This window comes from Ammospiza nelsoni, chromosome 1, assembly GCF_027579445.1.
Source record: "Ammospiza nelsoni isolate bAmmNel1 chromosome 1, bAmmNel1.pri, whole genome shotgun sequence".
NCBI classification, from domain to species: Eukaryota; Metazoa; Chordata; class Aves; order Passeriformes; family Passerellidae; genus Ammospiza; species Ammospiza nelsoni.
This window is the reverse complement of record NC_080633.1, coordinates 32,097,662-32,118,812: the sequence shown is the minus strand read 5'-3', so window position 1 is coordinate 32,118,812 and position 21,151 is coordinate 32,097,662. Positions and strand designations below refer to the sequence as shown.

Genomic DNA, 21,151 nt, shown 5'->3' with positions numbered 1-21,151 from the left:
CAAACAAGCAAAACTCCAAACCTTTGTCAGACCACTCACCCGCAACGCTGGTAATGGTAACAGGAACTCCTTGAACTTGAACACCTGCAGCACTCAGGTTGGCAACACTTACTGTTTGAAGATTAGGTACTGAAGCAAGCTGGGCAGCGTTCAGAGTGATGGGGGTACCAGCAACAGCCACTGGAGCAATCTGGGCAATGGTTGTGCCACCACTTGAAGACACAGGAGTAATGGTTAGTTGTTGGGGTAATCCAGCATTTTGAACTTGCAGATTTGAAAGGCTTTGCAGATTCTGAACCTGCACGGTTTGCCAGCTGATCTGTCCTGATGGTGTTAAAGTTGGAGCCCTGATGAGCACCTGAGTTGGGCTCACTGCCTGCAGTTGAACATTCTGCAAAGGCTGCTGCTGGATGGTCTGTATAGTCTGCCCTGACTGGAGCTGAAATGACTGTGGAGGAATGGCCTGAATAATCTGCTGTTGAGGCTGCTGGATCTGTATCTGCTGCAGAATAGGCTGACCTACGATCTGGACCTGTTGAAGGGAACCTGACTGATCCTGGACGTTCTGTAGTCCATTGGACTGAAGCTGACTGGAGCTCTGGGCTTCAGAGTCTGTAGCAGTTGTTTGAGGTTCTTCAGCCGCCTGCTCTGAACTGCTGCCTGCTGTGCTTGTGTATTGGCCTGTTTCTGCAGAGCTGACCAGTGTGTCACTGCTAGTCAGAGATGTTGAGGCAGTGGTTGTAGCAGTGGAAGATGAGGAAGGAGACTCTGGCATGGTACTACCAGAGGCAGAAGTGACAGGTGTAGACGCCAGCTGATTTCCATTGGAAACTCCACTCTCTGTAGACTGGCCAACTTGCCCGGAACTTCCTCCAGTGGCAACGTTGTTAATCACAGGCAAAGCCAGGGTTACCCCACCAATGTTTATAGGTAGCGTTGTTACAACTTGTGCCTGAGTACCAGGAATAGTTTGCAGTTGCAGCGGTATGGAAACACCGGGCCTAATTTGGACTGGAACTGTCTGATTTGCTAGGTTTTGAGCAATAACATTTCCCGAAGCTGTCCTGTTTGCAGTTGTGAGGATAGCTTGATTATTCCCTGCAGGAATAAGCTGAATTTGACCCTGTATGTCTTGTATGCCAGTAGCGTTGGATGGATTGATTTGACCTTCCGTTGTCTGAATCTGTGGAATCACTTGGTACTGGACACTACCGCTTGGATTCTGCACTTGAATGACTTGGAATTGTCCAGGGGTCGTTGTAGAATTGCCTGATTTGGTTTTTGAAGGAGATGTACTTCCATTGTTACTGCTGGAGGGACTTGCTGCACTTGAGGCAACAGAAGAGCCTTGCTGAGCAACATTATTTTCTTTTGAAGCAGAAGGAGCAGCGGCAACGAGCTGCCAAGCATTTCCAGCTAGCTGAGTTGTTACCAATTCCAACTGCTGTGGCTGATTCTGAAGCTGCACCAAACCTTGATTTGGGTCTATAATAATCTGCTGCTGTCCAGTTCCTTGATTCTCACCAGGAGTTCCTATTTTGCTGCAAGTGGCTGCTAGCAAAGCGAGAGGTGAAGGTTGAGAATCCTATCCATAAAAAGAGAAAACAGAAAGGATTCAGGACAAGAGTGCAAGTATCAAGCATCAAAAGTGAGCATTAAGGTTTGCACAGGAAGCCAAAAAAAACCCCAACAAGGCGCTTCTGCACAGAGACCAATGATACAGCTCTGAATAAGGAAGTATGAATTGCTGTAAATAATCTTTAAACATAATGCTCTTAAAAGTCTTTAATTATCAATGATTATGTGACAGCCAAGACCTCAACTGCATCATCAATTCAGTCTTTTTTCCCCCTCAAAATAAAGAAAAAAAATTAAAAATGCTTCTATTACATGGAAAGCAGCTGATCACTGCAAAATGCAACCAAACATGTCCAGGCAGTAAAAACACTGCACCCAACCAACTGTGCTTCATCCAACCCAAAGAAAGATGCCCTGAGCAGGAAATGCTGTTAGCTGAACATTTCATTTTAAATGCTAATAGTTTGGGCACTTCCCTATTCGGGTGTGTGTTCTTTACCTGTGAGCCTCCAGTTTTCCCTTTTTTATTATTATTGTTGTTATTCTCTGCCTCGGGAGATTTCTCTCCCTCTGTGGGCATAGTTTCCTCCTTCTTTTGATCTGCAAAAATATCAAGCGTAACAGGTTAATTATTCACCTTCATTTATACAATAACAAAACCTACGAGCATATCCTTTTCGGTTCCCAGCTTGTCGCTTTTGCCTCTTTATAAAAACAACAGTACAAATCATTATTACAAAAGAACGAGTCCTAAGAAACGTGGTTTGAAACCCAACCCATGGGGGCTGGAGAGTTAACACCCAGAAAGGGGAGGTTTGGTTTCCTCTCCCAGAGACAGCAGGAAAAAACCACCCACAACCCTCCTCCTCCTCCTGCCCCCTAAAGCATCGACGGCCACTGAGTGGCCGCCGATGCTTTAGGGGGCAGGAGGAGGGTTGTGCATGGGAGGGAAAGAGGGAGGAAAAGAGGAATGAAGGAGGGAAGGATGTGCTCAGGAGGGAGGGTTAGCGAAGAAAGGGGGAATGGAGGAGGGAGGTACGGAGGAGGCAAGCCGGAGGGGCAGGCGGGAGAGGAGGAGAAGAAAGGGGGCATAAGAGGAAGCAGCACGGATGGGCGGAGGGGCAGCGACAGAAGATCGGGGTAAGAAGGGGGAGAACAGAGGGAAGAAAAGGGGGAACCCGGGAGGGCGGGATAGAGGGGGGATGAAGGGTGGAGGGAGGAGCAGAGGGAGGGAGGGGTGTGCACAGGAGGGAGAGAGGGAGGGGGTTACATACCGCTCATCCCGCATTAATGCCCCGCTGAGGCGCCGCTCTAGGGGGGAGGAGAAGGAGGAGGAGGAGGCGGAGGGTGGGGTGGGGGTAGCGGGGAGAAGGCCGGTCGCAGCCGGAGCTGGGAGGAGCGGGACGGCCTATTTTTCCACGAATGGCCGCCGCTGGGCTGTGGCGTAGCTGCCTCTCTCTCCGCCCGCCGCTGCCGCCGGCCTCAGCCCGCCGCCTTGAGTGACAGCTGGGGCCCGGGGTGGGAGGCGCGGGGGCGGGGCCCGCCGGGGCCCCAACGACGCCCACTGAGCAGGAAACCGAGCCCAGCCGCCGGCCCCTCGGTCGCCCCGCTCCGCCTCAGCCCGGCTCCCCACGCCGCAGGCACAGGGGGCGGGCCGGGGGCGGGCCGCGGCCCGGAGCCCTCGGCCTCCTCCTCCTCCCGGCCCTCTGCCGTCCGCGCCGCGCGGGAGGGGGCGTGGCCGCCGAGGCGCGCGCGCTCCGCGGGGGCGTGCGGGAGGCCCGGGCTTCCGCGCTCGCTCCGCTCGCTTGACAGCGCCGTGCGGAGGGGCGGGCGGGGGGCGGAGCCTCGGGCGGGGCGGGGCGGGGTCCGGCCGAGCCCTCAGCCCCAGGTCCCGCCGTGGCTGGGCCCGATGATGGACGGCGCGCGCGCCCCGGTCGCCAGCGAATCCGGCGAGGGGGCGGGCGGGGCCGCGCGCGGCCGCCGGCCAACCCGGTGGCGCCCGCCCGCCTCGCGCGCTCGTAACTGACAGCGCGCGGGAAGCCCCCGAGCCGCCGCCTGCCCTGAGGCGCGGCCCCTGCACCCGCTTCCCCGGCCGCGCAGGGAGCGGGGAGGAGACGCCCCTGCGGCTTCCACACGGCAGCCGGGGCCCGTTCGCTCGGCCGCCTCTGCTCTCCTTTGTAACTGCCTACCGCGCCAGCCCTCCGCCTGAGGGCGGGGGAAGGGTGGCTCGGGGATTGCATCCGCACCTGCTGTGTGGAGGCGGGAGCTGCTTTCTCCCTCGCCATTGGCTCGGCCGCAGTGGTGGGCGCACGCGGCACGCCGGGATATGTAGTTCTGGGCTCGTGGTGGCGACGAGCGCGCATGCGTGGCGGCGGTGCCCGGCAGGTGCCTTCGGGGCGGGTCAGCCCTGAGGCACCCGGGCTCAGCCTCGCTGCAGCTTCACAAAGCGGGAGGCGCTCCCCGGCGCGCTGTGCTGGACTAGGCGCGTTGTTGCTGGATTAAAACCAGATGAATTACCGTGGTGCTGTTGTTTTCCCCGATGCTTGTGCCGCTGTTCCCTGCGGCTTCGGCCCCGCTCAGCCTGGCTGGTCCGAAGCTGGTCGTGGCAGCTATGGTGGATCTACAATAACCACCTCCATGGCAAAGCCTCTTATTGTTACTCAGATTTTGAAAAAAAAAATGGTGCACGGGTGCAAATTTTGTCCGTTAAAATTTTCTATGCCATATGCCCAAGCTGTTTGTCAAGTGCAAAATCATCAGCCTCCATAATGATTAATGGCACAGAACACCCCTCCTACAACGGAAAGCTGAGAGATTTGGGATTTTTCAGTAGTGAAAAGAGGAGGCTTAAGGGTTAACCTTTTTTGCAGCCTTCCAGTACCTAAAGGGAGCCTACAAGAAAGATGGAGAGAGACTCTTTGCAAGAACTATTTATAGGACAATGGGGGTATGGCTTCAGTCTGAGAGTAGGTTTAGGTTAGATACTAGGAAAAAATTCTTTACTTTGGAGGTCTGGGACATTGAAACAGGTTGCCCAGAGGAGTTGTGGATGGTCCATCCCTGGAAGTGTTCCAGGCTAGGCTGGATGGAATTCTGAGCAACCTGGCCTAGTGAAATGAATCTCACATGGCAGAAGATTTGGAACTAGATGGATCTTTAAATTCCCTCCCTATGCCGACCATTCTATGATTCTAGGATAAGTCAAAGATGAAAGTACCAAAGCAGGTCTTTACCAGCTGTTCAACAGTTTCATCCTTCAAAGGGAGGAGGCCGTCCTCCCCTCAGTCCCTATTCCAGGCCTCCAATAAACCCTTTGGAACCAGAGAGGAAATGTAGAAATACCATTGTAAAGTAAGAAAGTGATAGACATAAACATGATACAGGCTGTTTCCAGCCATTGTACAGACAGAAAACACAGGTCACAAGTAGAAAACTACAGGACAGAACAGTCTGGGTTGGAGTGACCCACAAGGATCATTGAATCCAACTCAAGTGTTACATTGTCAGTGAATGAACGATGTTTGTCCCTACTATGAGCATAACATTGCCATGCTCTGAATCTCTGCTCTGTATGTTGTATTGTAGTGGCAAGGCACCAGAGCAGACCAACTGTTGGGCAAAGGAACTTCCTTCACAGGAAGTTTTTGAGAAGCTAGGATGTGCATGTACCAGGCTGCTCTGCAAGTATTTGATTCCACCTCAGTGCAGGGTTGGACAGAGTAATTTTCTGAACTCCTTCACAATTCTGTAGTTACAAAGGTTTCTGTTTTATAAAGAGACAATTTTCTTGTGTGTCAGTCACTGTGGTGTGGTTTTATTCCCAGAGCATAGCTCCATACTTTTGAAAGGCTTACCCACTGTAGTAGTGAAAATTAAAAACTACATTCCTGAAATTCACCCATTTCCTAACAATGTGCCAAAGAAAAGTACACAAAAAAGTATCACACATAATTAGTTAAGATTGCTTCTTCTCTGTTTTCGACAGTGAAAATGAATATTCACTTCTTGCTCCCCCAAGCTGTCCAACACAGTTATTGTGAACTGAGATTCTAAGGACATCCCACTATTGTACTTTTAAAGAATGTAATTAAAGCTCCCTTCTTTCATCTATTTATTCCCCAAAACTGCTTGAATTCCTGCTCTATCTTCATGGCAATTTTTCTTTTTGTTTCACGGCAACAACAGTTGGTAAGGGATCATGACCCCACAAATGCTGAATTATTTGTGTTCAGACAAGCAAGTGGTAGTAGTTCACAGTTTACAGCTCAGCCAAATCCCAGTGCCTCCTAGTCAGTGCCAGGGAGCAGCAAGACTAGGGCTTCCTCCTTAGAGAGTCCACTGCCAAGGCAGGGCAGTGCCCTCCTGGTCGGGGCAGCACCCTTCACATCCAAGCAGCTTTGAGGCAGTGACAGGACCTGCTGGTGATCCAGTGGTTATCAGAAGAGCAGGAGACTGGGCCACTTCCAGCACAGGGCCAGAGACAGGGCCACCTCCAGCTCATAGGGCTCAGCCCTGGGGCTGAGCTCCATGAGAGCTCCAGCCCCTGGACAGTGTGTGGGAGTGTATGGTCAGGAAGCAGAGTATGGGGCGCCTCCTGAAGGAAGGGATAAATGAAGAACAGGCAAATGTGCTATCGAGGTCACTCTCCTTTTTTTTTTTTTTTTTTTCTTTTTTTGAGAGATGGAAGTTTTAAGTCCTATGCAATCTTTTAAACTTTCACTAGATTTCCATCTGAGGCTGTAGGTACAGTGTTTTTGAAAAGTTTGCTCTAGGGTGCAAAGAGTAAAATCTATCTCAACTCAGCAAGTGATTGAAGTGACAGATAAAAGATGGTGGTGGTGTAGGTGGTTTCAGTAGGGGCACCATGATTTTAATTTTTTATTTTTACCATCCATAGTTACTCCTATACCACCTACTCTTTCCCAAATTCCAAATGTCACTCTTGCTCAAATTCTTTCTGCCAGCTTAAGCTTTCTGAGTCTGCCCCTTTCAGCATTGTTCCCACATGAACCAACACCTTCCCTTTGCACTCTGACATGGTTGTTCTCTGTGGGTTTTGATTGAAGTCAGCAGCAGTCACCTGTTGAGTTACATGAAAGAACAATCAGGTCTGAGGATGTATTTCTGTTGGCACAGGGGTTCCGACTGCTAATGGGGATCTATGAAAGTAAAACATCAGAAAGAGGAAAAAAATAAGCAAACGGCTTTCATTACCACTTTCTTTCAGGCTCAGAACTTTAGAAGTGTGTTGTCACCCAGGAAAAGAGCACAACATGGAAATGTGTGGGCGAGCAGAGACCTACTGAAATATGAGGTTCCTGGCAAGATGTAGCTCAGGCATAGTATCACATGAGGGTGGCTGGTTTGCACAACAGCCCAAACTAAGAAAATCCACTTAATGCAGAGTCTCTATTGCTTTGTGTCTCTCACAGTGTGTATATATTTTAACTACAAAGAGCTTAGCTCCTTGTTTTTGATACTTTAATTATCTTTTCTCTCTACCCATATGTACAGTTTTCTGTCTCTCTTGTTTGTTAGTTCTTCTATGTTTTGTTTCCATTTTTCTTATCTTTTAATTTTCTTTATTTTCTCCGACTTTTTCCTGTGTGACTTTAATTCCCTGTGTCTTGCTTTTCCCATTATTTTTTGCTACTTTCTTTCCTTGTTCTAATAGCCACCCATTTCTCCACCTCAAAAATATTCTCTCACCCTAAATCCGCACCTGTATGTTGCATTTTTTTTTTCTTTTTTTCTCCCCCTTTTTAAGCTCCCAAACTCTCTTCTTTATCACTTCTGGCTTGCTCTTTAAGCTGTCTTTAGCATTCATTGATTTTTCACCTAACACACTGACTGATATTTTTGACCCTCTTAGGCATGACTCTCTAGAGCACGGTGGGGCTTGTAATGCTGAACAGAACAACATCAAATATCTTTACAAAGGGGAAAAAAAAAGAGGGGGCGTGAAGGGGGAAGGAAAGACAGCTGTCTGCATGCTCCAGTTTCATTGGTTCCCTTCCCTACTCTGCCAGCCCTTGCATAGGTTGCGTTTGGACAGAGAGAGACGAGAGGCCGGCAGCTGCAAACAGCAGAGACAGTAATGACATGGTGGCTTCACAAAACTGTAAGTCCAGTTGTAGGGGAGCTTGTATTAGCTTAAAAATGCTGCAGCCCTTAGACACAAGGTGCTGAACTACTATAAGACCACATTGTTTGACTGAAGCTGGGGGTGTGGTGACAATATTTATATAAACATATGAAGGAGTAATTTTTGTCTGCCAGGATTGCGTAAGATCAAGTATCAGATAACCATATTTCTGAATGGAGCTTATTTGCCAGCCCAAAGGCTCCTTTGCCAGTTCTTTCATGCTCCCTTTGTGCTCTTGCTCTTGCTTTGCCATGGAACTCAAATGTTTCCGAAGAAATAAATATGCAGGTTTGGGTGCATATTTACTCTTATGCTTCTGGTGGGTTTGTTGTAAACTGTCTCAACTCCATCAACAGCAACTTTGAAGATTTTGGTGATGGCGTAGCATTACTGATCAGACAGAGCCTGGACCGGAGCCACAGTGGAAATCGTGTACTTGGCAAGCAAGCCCCTTCGGCATTGTTCCACATGATCCCAAGTGAACCGAGCAAGAGGTATTTGACCTGCTTGGAATCTGTGTAAAATATCTATTGACAACACCAGGGGAACTTGAGCAGTGATTTCTTTTGTAGCATCTTCTCTTTGCAAATGCATCAGCGTGGGGAATCTCAGACAGCACAGGACTGGATTTAGAATCCTGCCTTCAGGAAGAAAAGTAGCAAAAATGAATGCTTCAGTTCTGAATGCCATGGCCCTAACTTCTCCAGGCCTGAAACACAAAGCTTCCCTTCTTTGTACTGCATTCAATTGTACCTGCTTCTCGCTCGCCTGATGTTCTCCTAGGATTTTCTCATGTCATTACTGTGTTGCAGTTACTATGATAAAGCAGGTATGTCTCAGGCACTGAATCAAACACTTATTCTGAACAGGGTTTATGTGGCTCTAGACAGGCCCCATGCACTCTGACTCTGCTACTGTATCAGCTCTGACTATTGGATGACATTGTGTCAGATATTGTGAAAGTGAGCTTTTAGTTTAGGAAGAGAAGTGAAATCTACCTGACGTTGCTCAAGACATCAGACTTTGTTTCTTGTCACGGTAGCAGGTGACAGCTGCAATCCAGGACTTCAGCATATCCAAGGACACAGTGTAGAAATTGACTTCAGGACATTCACTGAGAAGCTTCCCCAGCAGGTCAAAAATGTGTTTTTCCAACACCCAGGACCATGTCATCCAGCACAGAGATGATCTGCTTACCTTAAGGGAGTGATAATTGTTTTCTGTATCCTTTTCTATGCCCAATCTATCACAAGTTTAAAAACTAAAATCAAGTCTTGCTTGAAGTATGTTTGAACTCAGGGAGTTACTTGATTCTACTTGTCATTGCTATGAAGTATTTTTGGCTTCTCTCCTCCTGTCCCAGGCTTCTGTCAAGTGTAAGTCTCTGCAGATAACTTGCCTTCTCCTTTCTCCCAAGCCAGAGAGCCCCTGTTGGCTAAGTGTGTGACATACCCTACCATCATCAATCCTAGATTAAGTAGGGAAGGAAAAACCTAGAGATGTAGTTCCTTCTGATGAGGAGATAGATACTCTTAAATATGTAAAAAAAAAAAAAAAAAAATGTGGGAAAGCCATGTGTAGAATAAAGTCTGACAGAAAATCAAGGACTTTTCTTTCAGGTAGACAAGTTCACATAGCCAGTGACCACTTGAAAGTAATTAAATCAGTAACTGAAAAGGCCTTAGTGAAGATTGCCAATGGATGAGCTCATGAGCTTGACTGCCAGGGCCCAGAGGGCCCTGATGGGTCAGTCTGTTGATCTCAGTGTGCTGGGAGCTTGAGGGATCATAGTCTTCTTGTGTCAGCGTGGCCAGGAGAGAGCAGCAGGATGCGCAGATACCACACACCTCCATGAATCACCTAACCCTAGCGTTGTCTTCCATGGTTCTTACAAAAGCTTGCAACACAGTGACTCCTTCCTTTTGATCTCGAGCCTGGAGGTGGATGTGGTGGTTTAACCCCAGCCAGCAAGTAAGGAACGCTCAGCTCACTGAGGCTGGCTGCCTCCTGCCTCCAGTGGGATAGAGTGGAGAAACATCTGGGTTTACATAAGAACAGTTTTAATAACTAAAATAAAACATAAAACACTAAACACTGAAATAAATTATTATTATTAATAATAATAACAATGAAAATGTAGGCAACAAAGAGAGAGAGAAATAAAAATAAAACCCAAGAAAGACAAATGATGCACAATACATTTGCTCATCACCTGCTGACATTCAGTCCAAGCCTGAGCAGCAATTGTCTCCTCCTGTCAACTCCACCCATTTATGTATTGGGCACGGTATTCTGTGGTATGGAAATCGCTGTGTCTAGTTTGGGTCAGCTGTCCTGGCTATGATCCTTTCTGGCTGCTTGTGCACCTGTTCACTAGCAAAGCTTGGGAAACTGGAAAGTCCTTGATTTAGAGCAATTATTTCTCAGCAGCACCTAAAACATCAATGTGTTATCAACATTATTCTTATACTAAATGCCAACCCCACAGTATTATACCAGCTACTAGGAAAAAGAAAAATTATCTCAGCCAGGATAGCAGAGAGCATGTTTTCCCCATCAGTGACCCCATCAGATGCAGTTGAGTGTGTATCCAAGTCTACTACCACTTCCTATCAAAATGGTTATTTTAATTTCCTAAATAATCTCACCTGCTATTGATTTTCCCAGCCCAAAATGCTGCCAGAGCACTGAGATAGGGGAACTCTACTTTGGGTCTCTGCATGACTAGTTATTTCCTTGACTTGCTCAACAACATGCCTACACACTAGTCTTCTCACCAAAAAAGGGCTGAACTTATTATCATTAATCTTGTACTTCTCATTCTAGAAATCTCTTTTTGCTGCTGAGCTGCCCCCACCTGCATTTGCAGAACTCTTCTCATAGAGCCAGATGTGATGCTCAAAAAGATCCTGTCTTTGTCATCATTGACAATATATGACAACAGAGAAAGTTGTGTCTGATGTAACCAAGTTTGCAGTCTCATTTTATGTGGCCCATTGTGTGCAGGAAACCCTTCTGGCTCAGGAAGTCTGCCTGCATCTGTGCTGCCACCGAAAGCACTGCTGCACACAGTTTTTTGCCCACACACATGTTTTTTGCTCAGTTCATCTTCCAAAAATGGAGACACTGTGATAGCAGGTGTGGTGATAGGTCCAGGGCATGTAATATTAATTGTTTAAAGTTGTTCAACTTAAACAGTTCAAGGACAGAATCACAGAATATGCTGAGTTAAAGGGGACCCATCAGGATCATTGAGTCCAACTCATGGACTCATGACCTCTCTTACCTATTCCTTGCAGTGAAACCAGGCTGTCAGTTTACAAAGTACCAGAAGATGGGAAAGTGGGATGAAGTTCAACCAGGATACTAGTTAACATGCCTGTAATAAATGTAGGCATAAACAGGATACCCTATGTTCTGTGTTATTTGCAGTTTGTAATCTAAATTTTTTATGTGGTAAAAGTGACCCAGTTCTGCAGAGGTCTGGTATCAATAAATGTAGATGAAAGCTGCATGAGGGACATGTGTCAGTTCTTGTTTGAGAAATCAATGAATGTACCTGGAAATTCAAGTCTGCAGGTACAGCAGATGGAGGGGGGAATGGGAGAAATATTTTTTTCCTCACTGAACTCTAATCAAAAAGAAAACAGATGAAACAAGCACGTTCCATAGTCTCAAATATATTTTCTAACCTTGACTCTTCAATAGGATACAGTTTTACTTTCATGAAATTTCTGAGGAGAGGGAACCAAGAACATGAGCCATAGACTCAATTTTTACCTAGCTCCAAGTCTCAGTGCATTTTATCGTAGAAGAATATCCCTTGCAAAAGAATTGCATTGACAAGCGTCCAGATAGGAGTAAACTTGTATTAATAGATAATTTCAAGTACCCAGGATTAATGGCTCAAATACTACTGAAGGATATAGCTAAGAGTAGGAAATTCTTGTTCCCACAAAGGAGTGCTTTAAGCAGTAGGTGGCTTTGCTGGTGTGCAAGAGATTTAGTGCTAAGTAACAAATGAGATCTGATTTAAGAAGTAATTATAGCTGACTCTCTCTGTCACAGTAGCTGCAAGATAGTGAAGATTAGTGTAGTAATCTTAACTGTAGAATGGGTGTCCACAGGCATAAAACGATGAAATCAAAGACAAAGTACTTTAGAAAATAAAATCCTTAAAATCAACCTGATATTTAACTGCACTATAGCACAATGATTGAAAGAACTAACATACTGCATTAGATAGTTTATTTGAGTAATAAATAAGCCTATAAAGAGTTAAAAGCAGCCCCCATGATGCCAGGGGGAAGCATCAAGAACAGTGTCATCTGAATTCTGCAGCTGATGAATGTGTCAGAGAGGTTCTGTGAGGAAATGTAAGATTCAAGTGGTGAGAAATAAATCTGAAAGAAGATAAATATTTGGAATCAAAGACCTGCAGGCATCAAGAGATGCATTAAGCTGTCTTGAGAGAATGGATCAAAGTCAGCAAGAGATCTAACCTCTGAGATGTTGCTATTTAAAACTAGCAGACCACCAGGGCATGAATTTCTGAAAGGCAAGTCACTGTCAGAAACTGTCATGAAAATATTTAGTACTAAAAGAATTGCTAATTTAAGTTACAACTTTCTGTTTCTTTGAGACTGTAATAAAAGTAGCAAGAATGAAAATCCAGCAGGATCCACTTGTTTGCCTCTTCCTCAAAGGAATGGAGAAACTCTGAGGAGTATTTTTCTAACCTCTTCTTAGAAAGTTGAATGGTGGAGATTATACCTGATCTTTTTGGTGACCTATTTCTGTCTGTAGCTATCCATAGAGTCAGAAGGTTTTCCTGTTTTACCCTAAACCTTTCCAGCTGTCATTAAATCCAGCAAGGTTCTGCCAAGCCTTCAGTGTCATGAAGCACAATCATGAAAAGGGATCCCTGCTTTTCAGAATTTTCTACATATTGGAAGGTTGAGATATCACCTCCCCACCTCCATCAGCCTCTATTTTTTACAGCAAATATTACCTCTCCCTTTTTCAATAATTTTCCATATTTTAAACCATTTTAAAGTATTCTTCTTTATGTAATGTTGTATTAGACTACTCCAAAGAGAGGCTTCTGAAAGGTGAGTAAAGAAAAACAGTTACTAATTCTGCCTTACATATGACATATCTATTAGAATGTCCCAGGACGAGTTTTTCTGTTTTCCCATCAGTGTGGTATCATTGATTCTATTAAATATGTGGTTTAATGTAACAGCCAGGTCTCTTTCTACAGAGCTGTTAGTGTTCTCAATTTTGTATTTATGTGTTTGATTTTCTTCTAACTCCAATATGGTACTTGGTCACTGTATTTATTGAGTTTTGTCTTATTGATTACAGACCACTTCTCCCATTTATCAAAGTAATTTTGAATTCTAATCTTTCAGCTTCCTTGCACCCCTTTTCTTTGGCGTTTTTTGAGTGTGCTCTCCATTCCATCATCCAAGTCTTAAGTGAAAATTTTGTGTTGGATCAGATTTTGGCCAGACCTTATCAGACTTATAATCAGATATATCATATATCCTTTCTATTTGAAAACAAAATATGAATAAGTCTAGGAGTATTTTCTGCAAGCAATTATGCACATATTGTGTACAGCAAGTTAGCCCAGGACAAAATATTTCTGTGCCCTGTTAATGAGAAGGCCAAATAAGGTAGTGCCCAAAGATTCCCATAAGTCAATATACATCTCTGCTACTGCCTTTTTTGCTATGAGACAGATAATCTGTTAAAGGAAGAAAACACAGCAGTTTATCAAACATTTTTTTGCAACAAATCTTTTCTGCCTGTTTGTTTTTCACTGACCCTCCAGGTGCTTTAAAAGTGTCAATTTAATAATTTATTAGATTATTGTTCTTGATGTTGAAATGATGTTGACTGCTGATTTTTCCTTTCTGAAGATGATATTTTATTCTTCCCTATTCAGACTACCCGTTGTTCAAGAATTCTTGAAAACAGCGATGGCAATGCAGTGTTTTAAATGTTTTAATTCTAGGACCACTTCACAGAAAATATCTGAGGTAAATATTTAGATACTGTGTGGACATAAAAATTGTGTCTCTGTTCTTGCTATTAATATTTGACACTTGCTTCAAGAGGAGAAAATTATGTAAACACTTTAAAAGACAAAATTTGCAAGACATAAAATAAGGTAAAATAACTTTTCAGAAGAAAAGTTGTATAATTACTTTATTACTGTTCTTTGTAGCTTTAAGAGACTTTTCCTTCTAAATATTGCTGAAGTTTATTAGAAGAAGCTAGTTAAATACTTACTAATTTTCTCTATCCAAACTACATTCTAATAAATTACTGGTTGCCGAATTGCTTCTTTGAAATAAGTCAGTGGCAAAAAGAATTAAAACATGAACAAAAGAAAAATAGAGGTAGTAAGACATAGAAATATTGAGATATATTGTATTTACACACAACTGGCCATGTTTATCCCCTTACCCCTCAATTTTCCCACTCTTGCTCCTCCCCAAATCACCTAAACATCTCCCTTTTCCTGCCTCTGGATCCTCCCCTAAACATTATGTAGTAAATCCCGCACAACTTGAGAATGCTTTTCTCCTGCATTGAATGATGTATCCCAGCCCTAGGCAGCACCTTTGCTTGGTCTGAAAGGGGATCTAGAGAGCTGTTTGCTTGCAGCACTTTGTCATGATGGCTTTTCCACGTGGACACTGGGTCCCTCCTGGGACAGTCCAGGGAGGGGCCCAAATGAAGTGTTTGTTTCTTGGTGGTCCTTGGTTCAGGTTGTGCTATGGCCAGCATGACCAAGGCAGTGATTGTCCCCTCGTACTCGGCACCAGTGAGGCCACACCTTGAATCTGTTCAGTTTTGGGCTCCTCACAACAAGAAAGACACTGAGGTGCTGGAGAGTGTCCAGAGAAGGGCAACGGAGCTGGGGAAGGGTCTGGAGTACATGTCTTATGTGGGAGCTGGGGCTGTTTATGCTGGAGAAAAGGAAACTCAGGAGGAACCTTACTGCTCTCTACAGCTGCCTGAGAGGAGACTGTAGCCAGATGGAGTTCAGCCTCTTTTCCCAGCTAATCTGAGATAGGACACGACGAAAAGGCCTCAGGTTGCACCAGGGAAGGTTTAGTTGAATATGAAGAAAAATTTCTTTGCTGACAAGATTGCTAGGACTTTAAACAGGCTGCCCAAGGAAGTAGTGGATCACCATCTGTGGAGGTGTTTAAAAGGCATGTACATGTGACAGTTAAGGACATGGTTTAGTGGTGGACTTGTCAGTGCTGGATTAACAATTGAATGCAATGATTTTACAGATTTTTTCCAGTGTAAATGATTTCTTTGATTGTATGAGTCTAGGTTCCTGCCTGCTACTCTGCCTTCCCTGTACTCCTCTGGACTTGTGGAGATTGGTCCTCAGTGGTCTGATGGCTTCTGTGATGGGTCTGAGGGCAGCCCAACAGGGTAGAATTTAATTCCCCATCCTTCCACTGTCTCTCTGAGCATCCTTGTGGGTGTGCTGGTGAGCTTTGTCACACAACTGAATAGTTCTTCTGACACAGATAGCACTCAAGATAATAATAAGAAGGAAAAACCAACAAAAAACCCAAACCACCCTTCTTCCACCAAATAGATGTAACCTTTCAATTGTAACTGATTTTTGTTGGTGAAATTTAAACCCCTCTGGAGGAAAGCACCCATTTGCTTTTGGTCTTGTAAGTACACATATTTGATGCTATGCCTTGTGGGATGTGATTACTGGAATCTATTCCTTCTTCACTAATAAGGAAAAAAATCAGGAAAACAGTGAAGAAAACAATGAAGAAAATGTGCCATTTTACATTGGTCATACTTTTATGGTTTCTTTAGTGTTTTCTTTTTACCTTGTTTTTGATGATGATGGAAAGAAAAGAAGTTATTTCTTTTTTGTAAAGAGCTTCATGTAGATTGCCAAGACTCACTTCCAAAGAGCTGAAAGTCACATTCTAAATCATAACAAAATTCTTCCCTTTTCGTCAAGCTTCAGTTATTATGTGAGTTTAAGAGAGAGTTAAAAAAGAGAGTTGCTTTTGGATACTCCTTGGAATTACATGGTGTTCAAAGAAGCTGTTGCTAAGAAATTCAGAGTTCAAGTTTTTCTTCTTAGCAGAAGAATATGGCCATGAGCAGCTCTCCATGTGCCTTAGAGGAACACCTTCATTTATAGCTATATAGTTAAATTTATATTTTAGAACACAGACAAAGTTGCCTGGCATGAAAGACAGCTTTCCTAGGCAGCAAATTTACCATACATTGAAATAAGCAGCTCACAGAAGTGGACAGAACCAATCTGACATCATGCAGCCTGTTCATATTAGTGTTCTCATGAAGAGCTACTAAAGAGTTGTAATGTCGGAGTTATGTCTCTTGTAACAGTGGATAACAACTCTGCACTGGCTAGATGCCTTCTGCTGCTCTCTAAGCTGAACAGGAAATCTAATTCATCTCATGTGGTTTCCTGATGAAATATATGCTGGCAATAACAAACGTATGAGTGCTGCTAAATTCAGTTGCTAGATAGTGAAAGATATCTTCTGTGTTTTTGTTTTTGTTTTTGTTTTTGTTTTTTCCCCTACGATGAAACATTAAACTTGCCAAACAAATGACTAAAGGTAAACATAAAATATAATATGCAAATGGCTTCTCTCTTTACTTATCTGAAAAATAATAACTAAAACATAATTAAGAGAGAGAGATTTCTGATTTAATATGTATATTTTACATATTTAAAAATGGGAGATATTTTCAATTAAGTAATATCCGTCCCGAAGCTTCACAAGAGCACTTCACAGCTCTCGGGTAAGCTCTCCATTGGTGCTTATCTGAGATGACTAAAGAGCATGAATGAAGTGCCAAACTCCTTGGGTACCATTAACTCTCCCTCTTTGGGAAAGTATGCATTCAATCACTAGGGAGGGAAAACAGCCAGACAGTGGCTGCTGAAACCATACAGCGGTGCAGGTGAAATATTTGGCTATGAACAACTAAACTATTTTGTCAGTTCGGCAATAAATTTTATTCTAAGTAGAATTCCCTGGTCCACATCCAAGTGCTGACAGTAGCTGTTTTTCCTGGTTCAAACAGAGAGTGAGAAGGGAAACAACTGGGATAACCAAAGTCAAACCTTCTGTTTCATGTGATCAGGGAATATTTTGTGCAAAGTTCTTGCAGTCCCTTTGTAAAGCTGAGATAGCTGGCACAGCAAAGCAGGTAGCAGCTCTGGAAGCAAAAAACTGGCACGCTGGAGCTTATGCTAGTTTGATCCCTTCTGCTATTCTGTATTAGAGGACGTATTGTAGATTCTTTATTTTCTACTTTTATTTAAAAATTATTTTTCTTTTGACAGAGTTTGTAATTTACCATTTTTAGTTACAGAAACATTTAACATCTGTTCTTTCTCTCAGTTTTCTTGTTCTTGACAATGCTTGTCTCAGAAAAGCCATGATCTTTCAAATCATGGTGGTCTATACTGATCTCACTGGTCATTGCAGCACTAGCCATTAGCAAACACAATTCTACGCTAACTAATTAAAGTCTTCTGGTTTTGGCATTTAGTTTGTGTGCTGATTCACAGCTATGTACTTACTTGTGCCGGGTTCATATGCAGCTGTGTGTCTTCACAACTGCCGTTTGCCAGTTTGAGAAGGTGCTCTTCCAAAAAGAATGATTCTTCTTCCTCTTCTTGCCCAGGTGTGCATTACCATCGATTTCCTTGTGGTTGTACCAGTGTGGCCATGCAGCAACTCAGAGAAACTCACTTAATCCAACTGGAAAAAACACTCACACAAAAGATATTTTCTCAGCTAAGCTGTTTCAGCTGATGGTGGTGATGAAGCAGCACACCCCCGATACAAGGGGAAGGTGAGAAGATGTGGCCAGGCACAAACTAGAATTGCACCCTTTCAGCAGAAGTGAAGATCAGCTACAAGAGGTGTGACACCTTTTCTTCACTGTGGGGTTAGCAGAACACATCTACACCTATTCTCTTTGCTTTCATGAGGCCCCTTCTTCTTTCTCTCCTTTGTAAGAGGCTCAGTGATGCTCTGAGGCTGTGCTTGTGTCATAGCTGGAAAGAGAGGCATGCTATTTGTACTCCTGAGCTGCCTCTGCTGGCAGCATGGCCCACATGAACACCTTATAGCTGTTACTTAGCTCAGCTTTCAAGCCCAGACTCCACAATTACCCACAGTGGTTTTCAGCTTCAACCTGTGTACAGGGACAAGTTGACTGATGTACTAGGAGGGAAAACATAAGTAGGAAATGCAAGCAGGAGAAATTAGTCTGACCTTAGGACACATGGGGCAGAGTTACCTTAAGTTATAATAAGTGAACAAATAAGCCCAGAATGAGGAATGTCTCACAAGGACTCAGCATGAGATATGGTATATGAGCAGTATCAGGACATGTGGTGCCCTTGCAGTGATTTTAAAGCATATAATTAAAGTTTCATAGAATATGTGGATGAGCTTAAAAATAAGCAGGAAGGATGAAACAGTTACCATTCTCAAAGCAATTGTGAAAGTTGATCCCCTGTCTATCATGCTGCTGATGCAGATATTTACAAAGAGAGGCTAATGCTACTTTAACTGATGCAATACATTAACACTCTCTGGAGAGCTACTATGGCATGTGACACAGGTTGCACTAGTATCCTCTTTGGCCTTGCTCCTGGACATTTCTCTTAAGACAAACTGAGTGATCTGAACTGAGTGATCAGGTGCTATCATTTCACTGGGTTTACAAGTCTCACAGTACTCTATAATCCGGAGAAGCTCCTCGGCTGGACATTTCATATGCTTAAAGAATTTCAGGTGTGAACTACGTCAACCTTTTTTGGTTTATAATTGTTCTTCATTGTAGGCATTTTTTAACTTAAAAAAAAAAAAAAAAAGATTCTTGATCAGCTCAGTATCTCCCAGTCACAAGTTAATGACCATTGTTGCCAATTCTGCTATTTGGCTTCCGGGAAGAGGATTCATATGCTAAAAGTTGTGTAGCTGTGCCGTAGTTTGGGAAGAACTTGTTGGTGTTAGCCCAAGTGTCTGATCTTCTAATTTCTTCTAATTTCAGCAGAAGACTCAAACATCTGAAGAATGTACCCGGGATATGACTCTTCAGCAGACACCAAATGCGATCCAGAAAAGAAGCACTGAAAGTACCACTTTAGTATGAACAAACCTGCTCTACCTACTTGAAATTTTTAGCCTATATGTGAAGGAATGCAAGAGTCAGCAGTGACTGTAAATTATCTCAGTGGCCAAGAAGGCTTTGCTCCCCATGTCCTTGCTTCCTTCCTTCCTGATCCACATGTTCTTCTCTCAAGCACCCATCCTTCCTTGTTCAGGTTATAACAGGCTTTGTTGTGAATTGACATGACCCACTGCTGATTGAAAGTTGTTCCCAAAAAGACATCATTAGCTGTGGAACTGGCGTAGTGCAAGCACCAGGAGTGAGTGGTCAAAAAGGGGCAGAAAGGAAGGGTGGGAAGGGCAGGTAGCAGTTAGTGCATCAGCTGTGGAAGAGTTTTGAGTCGGCTTCCTAAAGCTGTGGAACCCCTTGAAGATGAACAGTCTGTCTTGCAACTAGTAAGGTTCTATAAACTCTGGTTAATAATATTGCTAAAATTACTAATGAAGGCAAAAACTGGAAGGTAATGCTCTTCAAGCCTGTCTTTGCTGCAGGTATACCACTGATAATGGAGTAATATGCAGCTGAAACTTAATTGGAACACTAAGGAAAGCTTGAGCTATTTATGGTATTTAATAATTTAATAGTACCAAGTGCACTGATTGTAGTAGTATTCATTTTTCTATTTAATTTAGTTATTACTTCTATTTCTTAATTAATAATGCAAGAGTGTGTTTTTGTGTAGCACTTTTTTCTGAGCAGTTCCCATTTTGCACCAGTATTTAATCAAGATCTTCCTGCTGTTTGCAAAAAATTAGTACATTGCAGTATACACACATTCTGAAAAATTGCTTGAGTCTGTAATATATGAGATCACTGCAAGGCTCATAAAGAGGATCTTATCACTAAATGTTTATTCCAGGATGTGTAAGAGCCCTCTAATTTTTACTTATGTTTACAACTCTCAGGTAAAAACAGGGAGTTTTATTTCTCCCACTACAGCTGGGATTTCAAAGCATGGAGATGTTAAAGTCTGTACTCAAAAAGTTATTTAAGATATGGATCCCACTTGATGACCTGCCTAGAATGCAAAGAAAAGCTTTTGTGGAACAAGCACTGAACTTACATCTGCCAAATCCAAGAGGATCTTCCTTACTACTGGACTTTACTGTCTCACTAAGGTTGCAATAAAGGGTTCTTTAAAGCTGGGTTTAGAGTACTTTGTTGAGTGGGAAGAAAGATTTTCTTTTAAGGTAAGTTTTGAATGTAGGTCACAGGAGGGCAGAAAGGATACAAAAGAGCTGCTCATGCACATGGTGGCTTTTATGGGCAAGGAAAATGAAAGCTGTAATGTTTTTGGGAAAAAACCCAACTTTATCCATGATATGAAAACCAAGCTTAAGTTAAGGAATACTGGGTTGTACTGAAGCCCCAAGGGATTGAAGTCTGTAGAGAATAGTCATCCCACTGGAAAAATAAAGGAGGTACTCCATAGATTAACTAGAATTTTGCATTGCTCTAGAACAAGATGTTGTTATTTAGAAAGCCACTGTGCTGATAGCCTGTGTGCCTACTCAGAATGTATAGGAAAAAAATATAAAATAATCAATTTTAAGTGTATGTCTTAAATGTGAAGAAATAAGATGCTGCATTTGTGTAATAGGGTTGCTTTGGTGTATTGATGGTAAATTACTTCTCAGTGTTTAAGATCATTTATGAGTATAATCATGTGTCTAAATTTTGTACCTCTATTTTATATGAAGTCATTTTTGTTGAGATATTATTAGTGGACCTGCATGCAGTTTTTATGGCTTAGAAAGCAAATTTAAAATTTAAGTGCATAAAATAAGGAACAAACATTTTCCAAGGGAACTTGCCCTGACATGAAAGAAATTCTTTTGGGGACCTTTAATCTCGTATGCTTGATATAAGAGACCAGCCTAAAGGAAGAAAAGAAGGTGAATTCTCAACAGGTGACATAGACAGAGTATACTTTATTATGACCTGCCTTGTTCTGGGAGATTTAAGTATCATTGGTAACAGGACTGGACTTTAGGTCTGTGCATGACCTAGTCAGACTAGTCTTAATTTCCAGAATATATTTTTACTCAATGAACTTTTAATATTTTCATACTGTAGTATTCAAATTTAATTTTGTTTTAATTTTATGATATTTTATTAATAAAACTGATTTTATACAGTTGTATGGAGAAAAATGAGTATTCAAGTGTTGTCATTTTAGCAGTTCCACAAGTAATGTAT

General features: G+C 43.2%; 1 protein-coding gene and 1 long non-coding RNA gene across 2 annotated transcripts in view; one reads left to right on the top strand and one right to left on the bottom strand.

The window, feature by feature from the left end:
• Positions 1-2,979, bottom strand: part of SP4 (Sp4 transcription factor) — a 27,439-nt gene extending 24,460 nt beyond the window's left edge. Inside the window, exons 1-3 of the mRNA XM_059468007.1 lie at positions 2,853-2,979; positions 2,078-2,178; positions 40-1,585 (exon numbers count right to left, since the gene is read on the bottom strand). Of these exons, the coding sequence (XP_059323990.1) occupies positions 40-1,585; positions 2,078-2,178; positions 2,853-2,859 (1,654 nt within the window). The 5' untranslated portion in view covers positions 2,860-2,979. The remainder of the gene's footprint in view (positions 1-39; positions 1,586-2,077; positions 2,179-2,852) is intronic.
• Positions 2,635-21,151, top strand: LOC132070876 (uncharacterized). Its single transcript, XR_009418047.1, has 6 exons — positions 2,635-2,718; positions 7,608-7,699; positions 8,080-8,217; positions 13,677-13,770; positions 17,453-17,693; positions 18,833-21,151. It is a non-coding gene; the product is annotated as an uncharacterized LOC132070876 (long non-coding RNA).